This window comes from Apodemus sylvaticus, chromosome 1, assembly GCF_947179515.1.
Source record: "Apodemus sylvaticus chromosome 1, mApoSyl1.1, whole genome shotgun sequence".
NCBI classification, from domain to species: Eukaryota; Metazoa; Chordata; class Mammalia; order Rodentia; family Muridae; genus Apodemus; species Apodemus sylvaticus.
In genome coordinates, this window is record NC_067472.1 from 38,598,641 (window position 1) to 38,618,384 (window position 19,744).

Below are 19,744 nucleotides of genomic sequence, written 5' to 3' on the forward strand. Positions count from 1 at the left end.
GAAAACTTCCCTAACCTAAAGAGAGAGATGCCCATGAATATACAAGAAGCCTACAGAACTCCAAACAGACTGGACCAGAACAGAAATACTTCCCGTCACATAATAATCAAAACACCAAATGTTCTAAACAAAGAAAGAATATTAAAGGCAGTAAGAGAAAAAGGCCAAGTAACATATAAAGGAAGACCTATCAGAATCACAGCAGACTTTTCACCTGAGACTATGAAGGCTAGAAGGTCCTGGGCAGATCTCATGCAGACTCTAAGAGAACACAAATGCCAACCAAAACTACTATATCCAGCAAAACTCTCAATCACCATAGTTGGAGAAACTAAGATATTTCATGACAAAACCAAGTTTACCCAATATCTATCCACAAACCCAGCCCTAAAAAGGTAATAGGAGGACAACACCAATACAAGGAGGGAAATTTCACCCTGGAAAAAGCAAGATAGTAACCTTTCATCAAACCCAAAAGAAGTTAAGCAATCAAATTTAAAAAATAACGTCAAAAATGATAGGAAGTAACAATCACTATTCCTTAATATCTCTTAACATCAATGGACTTAATGCCCCAATAAAAAGACACAGACTAACTGACTGGATACGTAAACAGGACCCTACATTTTGCTGTATCAACGTTTTTGTTTTTTTGTTTGTTTGTTTTTTGTTTGTTGGTTTTTTGTATTTTCAAGACAGGGTTTCTCTGTGTAGCCCTGGCTGTCCTGGAACTCACTCTGTAGACCAGGCTGGCCTTCGAACTCAGAAATCTGCCTACCTCTGCCTCCCAAGTGCTGGGTTTAAAGGCGTGTGCCACCATCATCTGGCTATTTTGTATCAATTTTAAAGATTTCTATCAAAGTGAGATTCTGGGTATATGTCTTATTTAAGAATAAATTTAGTAATCTATCCAATATAATGGTCTTGTATATTGACTATATATTGAGAGATGCTGCATCCCTAGATTCTCCAGATATCTAATCATGGAGTTGGATTTTGTTAAAGCCTTTTCCCTATCTAGAAGGGTGATCATATGGTTTATATCCTTGTGTTTATGTAGATTACATTTATTGATTTATATATGCTGCATTACCCTTGTATCTTTAGAATAAATCTGACTTGATTATGATGGATTATGTTTTGGATTTGTTCTTGAATTTTATTGAGAATTTTTATGTCTATTTTTATTGAGGAAAGTAGTTTTTAGCTGTTTTGTTGTGTTTAGTATTTTATTGATTTTTAATTAGTATTTTATCAGTATTTTACTGCTGGTTTTAGTATTGGAGGTATTACTGGTTTTATTAAGAGGGGTTTGAAAGTATTCCTTCCTCTTCTATTTTATGGAATAATTTGAAGAGTGTTGCTGTTAGTTCTTTTGTCTCACAGAACCTTGTGCTACATCCATCAGACCCTAGGGTTTTATTAGGTTTGAGTTTTTTCATAGTGCTTTTATCTTATTGGTTATTATGTGTCCATTTAAATGCTTTACTTCATTTTGATTTAACATTGGTAGGTCACATTTTCTCGAAATTCATTCATTTCATTTAGATTTTACAGGATTAGAATATAGATTTTTAAAAGTATTGTTCTTCTAATTCTTTGAATTTTCTGTGTCTGTTCTAATTTCTCACTTCTCATCTCTAATTTTATTTCCTTCTTTTGATTTCTTTGGTTATACTTTGTCAAGCTTGTTAATCTTTTCAAAGAACCAGCTCTCCCTTTCATTGATCGCTTGCATTGTTATTTTATTTCTCTTTCATTGACTTCAGTCCTGATTTTGTTGATCTCTTCCTGTCTGCTGTCTGGGGTGTGGTTTAATTTTGTTTTCTAAAGTCTTCAGTGAGATTAGTATTATAAATTTTCCTCTTAAGACTGCCTTAATTTTGTCCCATAGATTTGAGTATGTTAGTCTTTAATTATTATTCAATTACAGGAATTTAAAGTTCTTTATTTTACTCTTAACCTAATTATCATTCAGCAGTTTGTTGTTTGGTATTAACAAGTTTGTGCATTTTCTGTAGTGTTTATTGATATCTAGTTGTGTTCCACTGTGGTCTGAGAGAATTCAAGATGGTACTTCCATTTCCTATATTTATTGAAACTTGCTTTATGTTTTAACCATAACAACTAGAACAAAATCTTGTTTTCTGATCTAATCTGCTAGCCTGCATCTTTTTATTAAAGAATTGAGTCTATTACTATTTAGAGTTATATTGAAAGATGTGTTTACATTTTTATCACTTTGTAATTCTTTTGGTGTCTCCTTAGATTTCTTTTTATTAATTGTTGTAATATTATTTACTTCCTGTGACTTCTTAATTATCCTTATCCTTCTTTGCTGACTTCCAATATCCACTGTGGAGCTGGTTCTTATAAATTCTCTTAATTTGTTTTTATAATAGGAAATTTCATTATAGGAAATTTTATTATAGAAAATTGAATTTTTCCTTCAATTTCAGAGGATACTTTTGCTGGGTATAATAGGAAGGCTTGACATTTGTGATATTTCAGAGGTGGGTTCTGAGACCTCTTCAGTTCACTGAGGGTACGACACTGACTAGTCTCACCTGCCATATAAGGAAGGTAAAGCGTGAGCATCCACACTAGAACCAGAAAGACAGTAAATTATGCCTGGGCAGGGTGTTACTTGGAGAAACTCTGGTGAGTGTCTCCTGTAATGGTCCTGATGTGCAGCCTTACCTGATCTGGGTATAAGATTGAAAGATTAATTGAATCGTGTAGTAGTTAGTTCCCTCAAAAGTTTCCCTCAGGAGAGTTGGCATTCTTGCTTAGGGGCCCAAGGTGGGAAAAATTGCACTATACATGGAATAGGTGCATAATCTTAAGCGCAATTATGACTTGGTCATTGTTTTCATTTGGAAATTAAGTATGACATAAAAATATGATTGTGTTGACAAGAAGTGGACTTGCGATTGCTACTCTTGCTCATCAACTTGACTACATAGGATTTAACTAAACCCCAAGCATATGGGCACACCTGTAAAGGATTTTTTTTCTTGGTTAGAATATTTGAGGTAGAAGACCTACCCTAAATCTGGATCATTTGAGGTCAGAGCTTGGCATATATCCTTCAGGCCTTCTACTTTTCAAAGTTTTTGTCAAACAAAAAACAAAAACAAAAATAAAACAGGTGTTATTCTGATGGGCTTACCTTTATAAGCAACTTTCTCTCTTGGAGATTTCAATATCCTTTCTCTACTCTGTGTTTTTAATGTTTTAGGTGTTCTGTAAGCCTCTGTTATTTGGATTCCATCTTTTTCTGTAGGTTTGAGAAGTGTTCTATGATTTCACTGAAAAATATTCTCTATGCCTTTGCTAAGATGCTCTTTATGCACATAATTCAAAGTTTATATATTTTCATGGTGTCCCAAAGCTCTCCCATTTTATGCATTATTTTACATTTGTCATTGACTTTTTACTTTGCTGTCCAGCCCTGACCCTGCCTTTCTCCACATGGTTCCTTCTGTTGGTGAGGCTTTTCACTGAGGTTTTTAATTTGATTATTTAGTTTAGTATTTCTGTTTGAAGCCAAACTTCAAGCTTTTCTCTTTGAGCTCATTCTTTCAAACTGATGTTTTATATTCTTTGATAAATGTCTCCCTCATCACTGTTCCCATACCCTTCCTGCAACTTCATTCTACTCTGTTCTGCACATGTTCAGATTTCCAATTGTGGTAATTAATGTTGTCAACTTCTGTGTCTTGGTATATTGGAAGCATAAAGCTTGTTTATGAGTTCACAGGTAAGAAGATTGCCTTGAGTTCCAGGTGAGAACCATACTTTGGCTTTTTAACTCTGAACTTATACAGACTACAGGGATAGTTGAAGTCAAACTGAATGCATTTGGCACTGTGGATTAAAATCAGGGATGGAAGGTTATGACTTAAATGTGCTGTGATCAAGTGTGAATTTGAAGGGCAGGTGGAGTTGAAATGATTGATACTGAATTTTGACTTGGCAGGATGTAGAATTACTTAGGCAGTGAGACTTCGAGCATGCCTGTGATAGATTATCTAGATCAGGTCAATTGATGTTGGAAGACCACCTTCACTGTAGACTTAATGGGCCAGGGTCCTGGACTGAACAGAGAGGAGAGAGAGCAGGGTACTAGAATTCTTTATGCTGGTTCATGACTACATATACAATGAGAATTGTTCTCAAGTTTCTTTTTTGTAATTCGATGTATTTTTTATTTACATTTCAAATGATTTCCCCTTTTCTGGCGCCCCCCCTCCCCGAAAGTCCCATAAGCCCTCTTCCCTCCCCCTGTTCTCCCCATCCACCCCTTCCCACTTCCCTGTTCTGGTTTTGCCCTATACTGCTACACTGATTCTTTCCAGAACCAGGCCACTCCTCCGTTCTTCTTGTACCTCACTTGATGTGTGGATTATGTTTTGGGCATTCCAATTTTCTAGGCTAATATCCACTTATTAGTGAGTGCGTACCATGATTAATCTTTTGAGACTGGTTTACCTCACTTAGTATGATGTTCTCCAGCTCCATCCATTTGTCTAAGAATTTCATGAATTCATTGTTTCTAGTGGCTGAATAGTACTCCATTGTGTATATATAATATATCACATTTTTTGCATTCATTCTTCTGTTGAAGGATACCTGGGTTCTTTCCAGCTTCTGGCCATTATAAATAGGGCTGCTATGAACATAGTGGAGCACGTATCCTTACTGCATGCCGGAGAATCCTCTGGGTATATGCCCAGGAGTGGTATAGCCGGATCCTCCAGAAGTGATGTGCCCAGTTTTCTGAGGAACTGCCAGACTGATTTCCAGAGTGGTTGTACCAATTTGCAACCCACCAGCAGTGGAGGAGTGTTCCTCTTTCTCCACATCCTCACCAACACCTGCTGTCTCCTGAATTTTTAATCTTAGCCATTCTGACTGGTGTAAGGTGAAATCTCAGGGTTGTTTTTATTTGCATTTCCCTAATGACTAATGAAGTTGAGCATTTTTTAAGATGCTTCTCAGCCACCTGAAGTTCTTCGGGTGAAAATTCTTTGTTTAGCTCTGTACCCCATTTTTTAATAGAAAAGAAACTGAGGAAGACCCTTGAAGTCATCGGTACCGGGGGAAAGTTCCTGAACAGAACACCAATAGCGTATGTTCTAAGATCAAGAATAGACAAATGGGACCTCATAAAATTACAAAGTTTCTGTAAGGCAAAGGACACCATCAAAAGGACAAATCGGCAACCAACAAATTGGGAAAAGATCTTCACCGACCCTACATCAGATAGAGGGCTAATATCCAATATATACAAAGAACTCAAGAAGTTAGACCCCAGAAAGCCAAATAACCCTATTAAAAAATGGGGTATAGTTCTCAAGTTTCTGCCACCATGCTTTCCCCACTGTGATGGACTATATCCTGTAACCATGAGACTAAACACACCCTTCTTTTATTAAAGTTGCTCTTGATGGGAATATTCTTGCAACAGTAAGAAGAGTAACTAATATACATAGATAAGTAAAATCATAAAGTGTTTGCCTTTCTGTACTTGGAGTTCTTTAGGCTTATTCTCATTGTTTTGAACAAAGGATTTCTTTCTTTCTTCCTTCCTTTCTTTCTTTGTTTTTCTTTCTTTCTTTCCTTCCTTTCTTTCTTTCCTTCTTTCTTTCTTTTTAAAAGGCTGAATAGTATTTAGCTGTGTGTCTATACCATACTTTCTTCTCCCGCCCACTATGGCATTAGGTTGATTCCATCACTTGGATGCTGTCAACCATGTTGCACTGAACATGGGGGTAGCGATACCTTTCAGACATATCTTTTGATTATCTATCTTTATGTGAGACTAATAATCATTTCATCAGTTCTATTTTATTTTTATAAGGGATCTCCAGGAGTGGCCCCTGGTTCTGGAAAGGCTCAGTGTAGCAGTTTAGGGCAATACCAGAACAGGGAAGTGGGAAGGGGTGGAGGAGGGAACAGGGGGAGGGAAGAGGGCTTATGGGACTTTCGGGGAATGGGGAGCCAGAAAAGGGGAAATAATTTGAAATGTAAATAAAAAATATATTGAATTAAAAAATTAAATAAAATGGACAAAAAAAAAAACCCCAAAACACTCAATAGGCTTCTTTATAAAACCTCTGGTTTCAGGATCATTTATAAGGTTCAAAAAATGGAAAACTGCAATAGGAAGGATGCCTCTTAATCATAATTATTTATATAGATTGATATTATGAAATATCTTCTACTTCATAATATCATGAAATAGATATGTCTATTTCTATCATGAAATAACTTGCAACAATATGCATGACAGATTATTAAAACACATATGAAGCTACTTTGTCTATAAATAAAAGACCTGGACAAAACTAAACCTCAGAAATACTGAAACATGAAGCTAGAGAACTGGCTCAGCAGGTAAGTGCATTGTCTACTTTTCAGAGGACCCAGTTCTTTACCCATATGATGGCTCACAACCGTCTGTAACTCCAGATCCAAGACCCGACAGCTTATTTTTAGACCTTAGAAGGCAATAGACATACACCTGGTACACATGCATGCATGTTGACAAAGCATCTGTACATGCAAGTAAAACAATTAATACAAATAAAATAAACGTTTTGAAAGAAAAAAATTCAGGCCTCATGTTTTGTTTTGTAGGATTATTATCACAGTGAAAATTTTTAGTAGAAATTGCAGAACTCTAAACCCTCTCTTTGTCCAAAGTTCTCCTGTTTTCTTCAATGGTCACTTCAGCACCGATTTAAAATAGCCTCTTTATAGTCTTGCCAAGTAAGTCTATGGTTTCGCTGTTCTCTGAGACCATGTCTGGGACCTATTTTTCTTTTAAGCCTGGGCATAGACTATACTGTTTCTATCTGTGCTTTGTAATATTTTGGTTGAAAGGTGGGTATTTTTAAAAAATGAGCCAGCTCTGTTTCTCTACTATATCCCCAAGCTTGCTGTGAAATTTTTGTTTGGCTTCTTTCTGGAAACCTAAGGTTTCTGTATATCCAGTGAAGTTTTTCAAAGCAAGAGGCCAGCTGGTGCTGTTCTTTAAACTGATAGGCCACCATTTTGCATTCCATGATAGACTTCCTGCACTCCTTCAGGAGGTTCCCAGCTCTGTTTCAGCTTGTCTTTCTAGTGAAGAACTCAAGGACAGAGCAGCCCTCTTCTCAAGTTTTCTTTGAATGCGCATATAACCATACAGTGCATATAAGACCTTGGCTTCATTTTATTTTTGAAATGCACACTTATTGGTGACCTAACAAAAATGTTTGCCTTCCTCATTATAAAGTTGTTCTCTTATTTCTTTATAGTCTTATGGGCTAGGCCATTTGGTCCACATTATGGTTCATTTAAAGTTATCTTTATGTGAGGTAGTCATTATAGTTCCTCTCTCCATGTGGACACAGCATTAGTTATCATTTAACTTGCCCAGTGAAATGGGGTGGTGCCTTGGTCAGGAAAAAAAAAAACCTAACAGAACATCTACAGGCCTGTTTCTGGACTCCTTATCTTGTTCTATTCGTTTGTTTATCTAGTAGTCTTGTGCCGCTACAGTTTGATGATTGTGGCTTTACCATGAGCTATCCCTTTAACAAGAATGCTTCAGCTAGGTGATGGAGAGATGGGTCAGTGGCCAAGAATGCTTGCTCTTCTACCAGGGGACCTTGGCTTAGTTCCTAGCATCCACGTGGTGACTCGAAACCATCTGATATTCCATTTCCCCAAATCTGTTGACTATGGGCACTGCATACATGTAGTACACTTACATATATGCAGGCAAAACACTCACACACATAAGATAAAAATAAGTACATCTTAAAAGATTGTTACAACTATACTAAATTCTTTTTATTGCTATATGTTTTTGTAAACATCATTTATTTAGTACCCACATTACACAAACTATTATCAATACTTATATTTTTTCCAGCTTTACAGTACAATTGACATATAATAAATGAAACAAAACATATATACAACAGTTAATAAGCCTTTACAAATATATTTGTGAAACTCATAGCACAAGATAATGAACATATCCACATTTCCATATAACCTGCCAATGTCTGTGAAAGAAAATCCATCGGAGTTGACATGGTATTGAATCTATAGATCAACAATGGAAAAATAGTTTCTGTATTTTCTGATCATGAATAGGGTATCTTAATTTCTTCAGTTTTCTCTCTCGCTTAATAACCAGAGAAGAGCTATCCGAGTATATGTGTGTGTGTGTGTGTGTGTGTGTGTGTGTGAAGATGTTTTCACTGCACAGGTAAAATAAAGAACACAACCAGCAACACCTGCATTTCTCACCTTATTCTGGTCTCACTCAGGGTTCCACTGTCTTCAGGATTTTAACATTTTATTTCTAGTTACATGCACATGTGTAAGTCTGTAGGATGCATGCACATGAGTATCTCTGGGCAGAGAGGCTACAAGGGGGTTTTGGATCCTGTGGGGCTGGAGCCACAGACGGCTGCAGTCTGCCCTCCGCTGGTACTGGGAGTCAAGCCCAGTGAGCTCTTGCTGCTAAGCCACAGCTCCAGCCCCTTCCTTCTTTGATGTCTGAATCTAATTTTAAGGCTTTACCTGAGTAGAACCGTGTGCGTGCACAGAGTGTGCACACGTGGGTGTGTGTACATGTGTGTATTTACCTACAGTCCTCAATATGTTTTACTTATAATTCTTACCCATCACAAGGATAATTTCAATGTTCCTGTTCAAAAGTAGTCTGTTTGTTTTTTTCCTTAATCCTTTTTCTTAGCTACTTTGAAGACCCTTTCCATCAGTGTTCCGGTTAAAGTAGGATTTCCTATTTACAGTACTTTAAAAAAAAATTTTTTTTTCTTCAATAATTTTACTCCTTTTCAGCAAGTTAGCTCTGTAATGACTGGAAAGAAAAATCGAAAACTTGTTTTTAAAAAAAACTAGGACCTTACTTTACATACAGCTTTCTAACTTACTCCAAAAGTTAAATGAATTGTGGGCTATTTCCCATGCAATTAGGTACTGCCCACTGTTGGTTTTTGTGATTTCCTACTACAGTAGTGCTATAAAGAATGCCTTCATTTTTCCCCCTATGACATCACTGAATTAATGGAAGCATATCATATAATGGACACAGATCAGATTTCTTCAGAGAACTGTCGATTTCCCCCCAGGGGGCCAAAGTAGAGGATAAAATTACAAAATTTATTTGGAAATAAAACAAATGGGTGATTAACAGTTTTACCAACCCCATTAATTAAATGATCTCCTAATTTTTCTTTCAAAATTGTGTCTGCTTAGATCACTAGCAACTTAAAAACACCCTAAAATATGATAGCCCACTAGCTCCTGAGAGAGGAGGCAGACCTCTCACTGGGTATAGAGGAATATTCATCTCCCAGAGGAATATGAAGCCTTTTGTGACTCTGAGTACTTTGACACTAAACATGTAGATTTTAAAGCATTAAATACTGTCTATTCTGGAAGCTAATATTACTCAAGAATCTGTGGAGGAACATGTGCTGACTACTGTTTTCTCTGAGAGGGAGCAAGAGGCCCTTCATTTTCTGCTGCCCTTATACATGACACACATGATAGGGTGACTGTCATGCGAGAACCCTGTGGTTTAAGGCTGGTGCCCAAGCTGGCCACTGGGAATGAGTGCCTGGGAGACAGGCGCTATGCTGTCTGTTAGACATGAACTTGCTTTTCTTTTGAACATAATGCAATGCTAAAAGTAAAATTCTATTTTGAATTTACAGCACAAAGAAAGCAATGCATCTGTTAAGTGCAGACCAGTAGCAAACGGTCCTCATAGTGATTTAGCCAGCTGTTGTGCCAGCCACACCACCAGCATTTGGAGAAGCATGCCGTTAAACAGTATGATTTTCCAGAGATGCATTTTTCTAATACCAGTTTTGTCATGTTAGTCTAAATTAAGACTGTCTTTAATAAACTACTTTCTCTACCACACTAGTTACAACAAACAGACAAACACCCTGCTCTTTGGGATGATGCAAAAATAAACTGCACAGCATGTTTCTTATACAAACATGCATAGATAATAGCATATCATTGCTGAAGTAACCAGTGTTGCTAACAAAGCCTTCTCCACAAATGACCTTCTAAAGTATTAAAATTGCTGTGAAATCAATATTTACTTCCCTGGCTATTTTCCGGCTTCTTCATGAAGTGTAAGTTGCACCATTTCTGGCTTACAGCACACAGACACAAGGCATTGTGTAATACTAGTAACATCTCCCCTTTATACCTTCATTTGAATACATACAAATAAAGTATATCTGGACATAATGACTTTCCTAAATCAATCTATCACTGTTAATATATTTTAAAAAACAACAATGTGATTTCTCTGAGTTTGATTTTTTTTTAATGTTCTATGCTTTGTATATATATAATGATCAGTTGTCAGCTTTGTTCAGATACAAAACTAGTTGTCAATAGTTCATCTCCCTAACACGATCAAAGCAGTCACTGGGCATCTTGACAGACAGCTGCAGCCAAGGTTAACATGCAAGGGGAGAAAAGACACATAGCGCTTGTTTGAGGAGGGGTAATGTTTACTTACACATCATCAAAGACAACATCGTTTCCACATTCTACAGAAATACAGTAATTTCCAGCTGGTTTGGGACATGGTCACATGTTAAAAAAAACAAGTCTAATGGGAAAAGAAATGGTTCAACGTATTTCTCTGCCATTTATCACAATTCAATAGGTACATCATTATGTTCCGGCAGACAGCTGCATAGATTAGAATCCTAGGGCTGCTGGTTAATATACATCATTATATAACAAGAGTAATGGGAAACAAACAGGTAGGGATGTGCAGTAAGCATGCAACCCAAGCTAGTAGTTGACAGCCTTCAGTGAAGACCGAAGCCTGCTGCTGCCCCACCATCAGCACGTTACGACAATCCCAGTCGTATTCTGCATGGCGCAGGATGGTTTCTTCAGATAATGCTTGGCAAACTAATCAGGTTGATCCAATGTCTAGAGCAAAGTTAACTTGAAATAAAGGATAATGTCATTAGATTTCTTTCTAAACAATTCTTAGAGGACCAAAACTTCATGTCCATTTGTCACCTCCAAATTTAAACAGATTCACACTTTGTACTCTGTAAATCTGCACTGCCTCTGCAGCAGCCCCTAGTCACATGTATAGCCTGCGGGTGTGACACTCAGCTGCAGTGGAGGGGTGGGCGGCGTGACATACAATGAACTGTGAGGACTAATAGGAAGGGACAAAAGGGGATAGACGGCTCCTTTTAACATTGATTGTTGTTGAAAGAGTGCTTTACTAGATTGGGTTGCATAAGATACATTATTAAAAGTTAATTATATCTCTTAAACTTTGCTACTGGAGAACTGTAACACCTTTGGGGCTCACATTACACTTCCCTTGAACACCCAGCTAGAGACAATACATGATATGTTAATCTTAGAATTTACATTTAACCTTAGCCAAAAGTCCAAGTGATAACCTTAGAATTTAGCATAATTTAATCATCCTGTGGTACTAAACCCCAAAATACTACAAGTGTACTTTGCACATACCTTTTTACAACCATTTTCTTATTCCCCTCCAGAATATACACTTTAGCTGTAAAGAATTCATGAGACTTAATCATTTTAAAACTGTGGATTGCTATACATAAGAGCTAAAGGAACTTCAATACAGACTGTCATACAAGGTGAAATGGTATCTATCAATGAAGACAGTTGCTTCCAGTAAAACAAGCTAGTCACACTAATACTTGAATGTCTGGTATCTTACAGTGTACCATGATTACACTAATGTGTCCAATGTTAACTATAGCCCACTGAATGCTCTTTTTGGAAAAATCTACAAGCAATGTAAACACAGATGGTGAATTCTGATAATAGAATATATAGTATCAGAGATCTTTCTCTTCAGTGAAAGTCCCCAGTTTTATAATGTTAAACTAAGCAATTAACTAGCATACAAAGACTTGAGTTTAGAAAAAGTCATTTCTGGACTTTTAAAAAGTCTTCCTCTTAGTTTTTATAGCAGTATATAAATATTTGGCATACTTAGACACCTCATTTTTTATTGTTTCCAGCTCAGAATCACTAATGTGATCTAGTCTAGTGTGCACTCCATTACTCTCCTAGAACAAAATAGAGCAAACATGCAAAGCTGAGTACAGCCCGCATACAGCCACGCATCAGCGAGCTCGCGGGGTGGCCAAGCCCACGCACATTTGACTACCCTTGGTCCCTCACAGCTCAGGAATGTCTGCTTCAAAACTGTCTAATCTTTTACATCAGGTCAACGCAGAATAGGTACCCATACTAAACTGCAATACCATTGATAAAAAAATTCTTCCTCATGTTAAATATATTCTGAGAAAACTATATGAAGTTTCTCAGCCTGACTTCTCATGGTATCATTCTCACCTTTAAGATAATGCAAAGCAACTGAGAGTTAGAAAGGACAAACCTCTGCTACAAAGTACTGCATATGCTACCATATAAAGTACAGCACAGCTCTTTAGCTGCTGACACTTGGAGACATGTATTAGATGTGCCTCATGCAGGGAGACATTGCTTAAACTTTCTCCAACTCTTGTTTTCATGGTTCTATTAAATAATATCTTTATTATGATTCTAAATCCAGCCTAAATAAACAAGTGTAATAATTCATGTCATATAATAACATTTTTCACTGTGTAACATATCACACTACAAATATATTCCTCAGTGAAGAGCTGCCAACAGTCTCCTTGGTGAGAGCTAAGCTAGTCCGGCGTTAGAGCAATAGTGAAGTACTTACTGAACAACTACTCATATCTGCACTCTGTCTGCACCACTTCTTTAGCCAGCAGAATGCCACCTGCCTTAAATACATGACACTGGATGTGGGACAAGCGATTGCTTCTAGGGGAAACATCTCCATGGCACGGTACACCAACCTCATGTGCATTATGCATCACTTCCTAAACATCAGCAGAGCACCTGCTGTATGCTGCTTAGTGCTTTTAGGAAAGCGATTGCTAGGCATGAAGTAAAGGTTGAATCCTTAACAATATGGGAGAAAAAAAAACATATTAACATATAAACCACCAAACACATAATCAATTTTCACAAATATTTAAATAGGGCAAATGGACACGTGTCAGTTTCCAACTTTGCTGGAGGAGGTTGTCTGTCAAGAAAATTGTCTTAAAACACCTTGAGCAGATATGAAAATAAAAATTCATTGCATAAAATATTTTGAATAAGAAAAATCATGTAAATTTGAGCTCTAGATCTTGTTAGATGTACACACAAACACACATTTAGATACTTAAAAAGAACCTCAACTTTGGTTGCAATGCTATACAATTGTGTATCTTGCCTTGTATATTTAAACATAATGTATAGTTCATAAAAAATTGTATAGCGCACCCAAATACTAGAGATATGCTAATAAAATTCCTTCTCCAGTATTTGTTGGTTCAGATTTGTTAATTTCCCACAACATTCATAGTACTATGTGATGTCCTCAATGGGTCTTGCATCTCACACTTGCAGAGAAAAAGAAGTCTTGGGAAGCAAAACAGCTGTCAGTTTGCAAAACGATGGTGACTATTCTCAACATGATTTGTAAAGGCCGAGAACATCAACTGAAACAAAATAGACTTCCCCATGTGGAAGTCTAACACAGAAATTCTCTTCACAACATTTATGATAACAGTCTCAAAATAGCTACAGAACAAGCAGCAAGGTGGTCCATAGCTAGCAATGTAATTAGCATATTTTGCCTTCTTTTTTTGGCCACGGAGTATAAAATGTTGTTCTAAATTGATTAAATTGTCTATGCCCTGAGATTAACAGCAGACTAATAAACGTCAGGGTCAGCTCTGTGGCGTATGCTCCTGTTCAGAAAGCATGAACTGTGCACAGTGAACATCTTTTGAAACACACTGTTTCCTCAGCAGATCAACATATCGGCCCTTTCTTTTTAAACCACCAGCCTCTAGTTCCGTGGTGACAGGAATGGCCTGAGAGGGTCGAGATGTAGGGTGTCTGAGATTTCCCTTCCACTCAGTACACACTGGCTTCTACTTCAATTATGAATACAACATAGAGATGTATCATTCAAGAATTCTCTGCAAAGCACTTTGGAATGTTTACTATATATTTTTAAGAAGTCACAATGAAAACTATATGCTATCTTGAACTATGCCAGGCCTCCCCTCCTCTTCCACACACAAATTCATAAAACTTGAAATTTCATTTTAGTATTTACCTTTTCTTTTGGTATTAGCCAGTCCCATTTTCCCCTTTTAACTATCCTACCCCATGGCTGAATGTGGGAGGAAGGCATGTTCTTAGAATAAGGCAAAGGGTCACTTGGGACAACACCTGCTCTCTCTCTCTCTCTCTCTCTCTCTCTCTCTCTCTCTCTCTCTCTCTCTCTCTCTCTCTCTCTCTCTCGGCAGCCATGGGGTGCCTGCTACTCTTCAAGCACAGGCTGCACACACTACCCTATAATTATCATGTCTCCAAAATTCAAAATGTTAGCTGTCAGAGAGACAGAGAATTAATTCTAACTCCTGGTATTCTTGGTAGGGTACATAAAAATTGCCAATTAATGAAATATAAATCAAAAGATCCTATTTTCTCCAGTTAGTATATCTCACTGCAACACAATAAGCTGATAAAATTTCTACACTTTTTACTCCCTAAATACAAGAGTTCAGTATAAGATACTCTTGTACCACACATTGAAGTTAGAAAGGCACTCAAGTTAACACAATATACAGTTATTTTAAAGAAGACATTGTATGATAGTGTGTAGAATTCTTGGGGTAGTTTTTTCCTTGCTCACTGCTTCTATGAAACTGAGTTTGCTGAAAATTTCCAGCACCCCAGCATGCTTCTCTAATAAGCAGGAGCTCATTACAGACTATGTGTGTCGGGGGTTGGGGGACAAACACACTGCTTGGGTTTGCAGTTTCATTTAAGACAAAGATATGGTTTTTACAGTGTTAAAAAACTTTAGAATAAAGCATTTAAAAATTTAAGGTAAAAATTTTGAAGTAGGAAAGTAACAGTAAACCCAAAGCTTTTTGGAGGAAGGAAAGGGGGTGGATTGTTCACTATTTACTTTACAGCTGAATCTCCCCTAACTCGGAGCCAACCTAGATGTTCGCTGGTGGGTCTACTCTGAAGTTGCATTTGGCTCATGTCAGATACCATCTTGTGCTGAATAAGAGAAAACTCCAAGACTGACAATTTGTAGACCACACACACACACACACACACACACACACACACACTGTAAATTGAGAGGAGCTGAACATTACTGAAATAACATTGTCTACTACATATGCATTCTACAGACTGCTGCACATAAATTCAAAAGCTTGAAATTATTTCTACATTGTATGTTACATAGCCCTTACTTGAAACTATAAGTGGCTTCTGGTGATAATTTGTACACATTTACTTCTATGACTGATAATAAATCTGAGCTTGAGCCTCAGCACCAAAAAGAAAGAAAAAAAAAAGAAGAAGAAGAAGAAAAAGAAGAAAAAGCAAAGAGAAAAGTATTAATGACATGTTTAGCTTAAGTTACAGCTGTGCTATACAAGTAAGAAAGGTGACAAAGTCTGGGCCTACAGCTTCTAAGAAGGTATAAAGCCCTAGGCTTACAAAATGACTCACACAGGTTCAAGGAGTACCTACACGGTCCACAGCTCAAGTTGGGATGAGGATGATTCCTGTACAAATACACATCAACAATTCTCTAAAACCCAAGAATTCTCCCAGCTGCTCAAATGTGCCTTTGGTGCTGTATGCAAGATCTGCTCTCCAACACCATCTAGTGAAGGAAAACAATATTCCTATCAAGTGGATCTTATTGACTGAGAATTTGTAGTGTAGACAAAGAACAGCTAAAAGAATTCTAGAGCTCCATCTTACAGTTGAGTGTTAACAAATCTAAACAAGATAATGAAGACAGCAAATCTAAATCTCACTGATTTTACACATGGGAGCTCTCCTTAAGAATTACAGAGCTAGCCGGGCGGTGGTGGCACACACCTGTGATCCCAGCACTCTGGGAGGCAGAGGCAGGTGGATTTCTGAGTTCAAGGCCAGCCTGATGTACAGAGTGAACTCTAGGACAGCCAGGCTATACAGAGAAACCCTGTCTCGAAAAAACCAAATCCAAAAAACCAAAAAAAAAAAAAAAAAAAAAAGAAGAAGAAGAAAAAGAAGAATTACAGAGCTAGCCCACATCATTCACTTATAACTCATTAATTTCCTCATCATTATTCCATCATTTATGAACAAGAGCAATCTTTCCCTTCTTCAAAGAGCTAATTAATCATTAATAGATTGTTACTAAGTCCTTATGATATGCAAAGAATATGATATAATCAGGTAATGTAATTACCAAAATAGACTTTAAAAACAAAGACTGGTAGGGCGGGGCCGTGGTGAAGAGCATGGATCTATCTCACCGCATGCAGTGTGTCAGCACTTGTCTTGATCCACAGGAGTAAAATCAGATGCAACACGCCAAGCAAACCATCTTTGCCTTTTAACAGCAACATATGTGTAGAAGAATATGACTAAACAAGTCCCTAAATTAGACATATTTTTTTTTCTACTGCACGAATTCATTTGGTCAAAGACACAGTAGTCTGCTAGTGAGGGTGAATGCCAAACATTTAGGGAAAAGTTACAGGGAAATCCTAAGTCCTGTGAATGACCGCTTCAAAATGCTAATTTCAGAAATATTGTAGCATAAAAAAAAAACCCACACAGAAACAGCATCTTTTTGATATTTGCATTTTTAGTACCTACTTCCAACTTTACCTGGAAGATGCAACCACAGTATATTAGAGGACTCCGTGGCTTTGGGAAGGCGTGGGCTGAGCCTTAGAAGAAGGCAGCTGACACCTAGATGATCAAGATGCTGAGCAGGAGATATAAAAAGGCATGAAGCGCTATAAAAACTTAGCTGATGTTCATAAGGCATAGCCTATGCTTGTGTCCTGACACATACTATATCAAAGATAAGCCCTATTACTTGGGACACTAAAAAGGATGCTGAGAACAAAAGGTAAGACTGAGTCAAGACAGGGTCCGGCCTCAGGAGCTGCATGCCATTTGTGTCACTTCTCAATCTCAGGTGACCTACATATCATGTAATGGTTTTCCCTATAGAGGTCTATGTAGAACCCGAGGTATTTAATGATTCAAAATATGCTTTATATATAGAAGGCTATAGAATTATGTTCACAATGGCAAGTATATTATCTTCTAAATAATATAAGATAGTAAAAACAATTTTGCCACAAGAGAGCAAGATCTATCTCCTGGAGCCAGTAGAATTTATTTTCCTTCTGATTTGTTACGGGTCACCCAGCTCAGCAGTCTGCCACCCAGTAAGACCATGATGCCCAAGTAAAAGTTTGTTTCTTTTCTCCTAATGCAGTATGCCTAACTCAAGTACAAGTCTCCGCCAGAGCAAGGCAGGAGAAGTTTGCCTTCCCTTCTGTCCCTCAACCTGCAATGCACATAACCAAGCACGAGAGGAGAACACACAAGCAGGATGGCTGGGCTTATATCTGCAAGCTTGTGTTATGCCAGTCTGACCCTAGCTTGAGTCGTCTGAGACGTGAGGACCTCAATTGAGAAAATGCTCCATAAGATCCTGCCGTAAACAAGCCTATAGAGGATTAGTTAGTGACTGATGAAAGAGGGCTCAGATCACTGGGAGCGGGGCCACGCCTTGGGCTGGTGCTCCAGGGTACTAACAAGAAAGCTGAATGAGCAAGACATAGAGCAAGTCAGTAAGTAGCACTCCTTCGTGGCCGCTGCATCAGCTCCTGCCTCTAGGCTCCAGCCTATTTATTATTTCCCTGAATCCCGCAGTGGTGGACTATTTGTTACCTACAAGTGTAAGCAAAATCAACTCTTTTCTCTCCAAGTTGCTTTTGGTCATGGCGATTCAGTATAGCAGTAGAAACCCTAACCAAGACAACCATTAAAGGGAAATTTGAGAGGGATACCTCTTAGTCATACTTCCTGTGTTTATAGGTAGGTGTTAAGCTATTATAACAGTGATAATAGCTTCTTTAGGCATCCCTGAAAAAAAGAACACAAGAAAAAAATATGGGCCAGTGAGTGATGGAAAGTACGGAATGGACTGTAAAGATAAAGAGAAGGTGTACACACAGAGGCATCACAGCTCATCTGAAGGGGTGGATGTAATACGAAAGGAGACTGGACCATTCCCACCCAACTTCTCCAACCTGGAAAGCACAGCCCTTGTTATTGAGATATAGCTACGGTGTGGACTTTGGTACTTATCCCTGATGAATTTAGTATCAAAGAGTGTTGTTTCATTTTAAAAGTAAAAATTGAACCTAAATGCTCAAAACTAGTCTTCCTCCCTAGATTTGCCAGTAAACTTTGCAGTTTATTCAGTATAACCTCAGTAACTTATTTATTCACTTTTTAAAAAAAGCTTTACAGGACTACATTTCTATGTTCCACTTTCATGAGTGACTTTAGAAGAAAAAAATAGTAATAACTAAAACTGGCATTTGTGGGTTTTTTTTTAAAAAAGAATTTATTTTATAAGGGCTGACTTGTTGTTTTGGCATATACCAAATATGAGGTAAAAACAATCTATCAAAACTAGTAATAAAAATAATTTTTCAGTACTACAATTACATAAACTCTTAAATTAGTTTAGTTTCTTTTAAATAATCATTTAAAAAATAGATTACATTGGAAGCATTTTTTTTTTTTCTATATAAATTCCAACACTCCTGGCTTTGGTTCTCTGAGTGGATAACTGGAGAACATACTTGAGAAAGAAGCGGCGGACATTCTCACACCCACCCATCTAGCCATTTTATTCTCAAAATTGCAATTAGAGCAAGTTCTTCTGCATATGTATTAATATTCTTAAGCTGAACTGCAATATACATTTTCAATTTTTAAAGACACTGCCTAGGTAGCAACTGAACTGAGATCAGTAAATACGTGAGCCAATCTCGAGAGAGAAACGAGAAGCCCAGGCGTGGACGGAGAGTCGTGGGTCAAAGAGGGAAGAAAGAATTAAGACACTGCTTAGCAGGAAGGAACTATACAATTATCTTATACCCAAAGGAATGCCGGCTCTTAACAAAATAAATAAAACAAAAGGTTTCTTATAGACTTTTAAGCTATAGATGAAGAATACAGTTAGCCAGTCAGTTCATGCAACTATGGCGTTGAGAAAGAAAAGCAATATTGCACTAAAGGGAATTTCTTAGGATGAATCCACCTCTTTCACTGACTCAAAGTCACCAGCCATTTCCTGTATGCATTGGCATACCTGGCTTGCTCTACATTCCGACAAGTGGACAATACTTGATCAATAAACCTGTGCTCCATCTCTAGGCCTAGGGAGTCTGGAGCTGGGGTCCGCTTCAGGCGCTTGGTTTCCTGGGAATAGCCTGGCTTGCTAGCGTCGCTCAGTCCGTCCACTTCCATTGCCTGAGATAGTTGAGGGCTTGTTGGGATCTGGTGCAAGTCATTCAAAGCTCCCCCAGAGCAGTCTGCAGGTGACCGGGGAGTCAAGCAGGGAGGAGACCTGCCATTTAAGTGATGTTGAAGGTAGAAAATGTGCCGCCTGCGATGGGGGAGGGGAGTGGGAAAAAAATCATGAGAAAACTCAAAATTCTCAGGTGAAAGACGGTGATTACTAATGTACAGTACTAGCTCA

General features: G+C 37.8%; 1 protein-coding gene across 1 annotated transcript in view; it reads right to left on the reverse strand.

Moving 5' to 3' along the window:
* Positions 1–18,658: 18,658 nt before the first annotated feature.
* The window catches only part of Ptar1 (protein prenyltransferase alpha subunit repeat containing 1), a 33,965-nt gene continuing 32,879 nt past the window's right edge, over positions 18,659–19,744 (reverse strand). Inside the window, exon 7 of the mRNA XM_052188244.1 lies at positions 18,659–19,651. Coding sequence (XP_052044204.1) covers positions 19,309–19,651 — 343 coding nt within the window. The 3' untranslated portion in view covers positions 18,659–19,308. The remainder of the gene's footprint in view (positions 19,652–19,744) is intronic.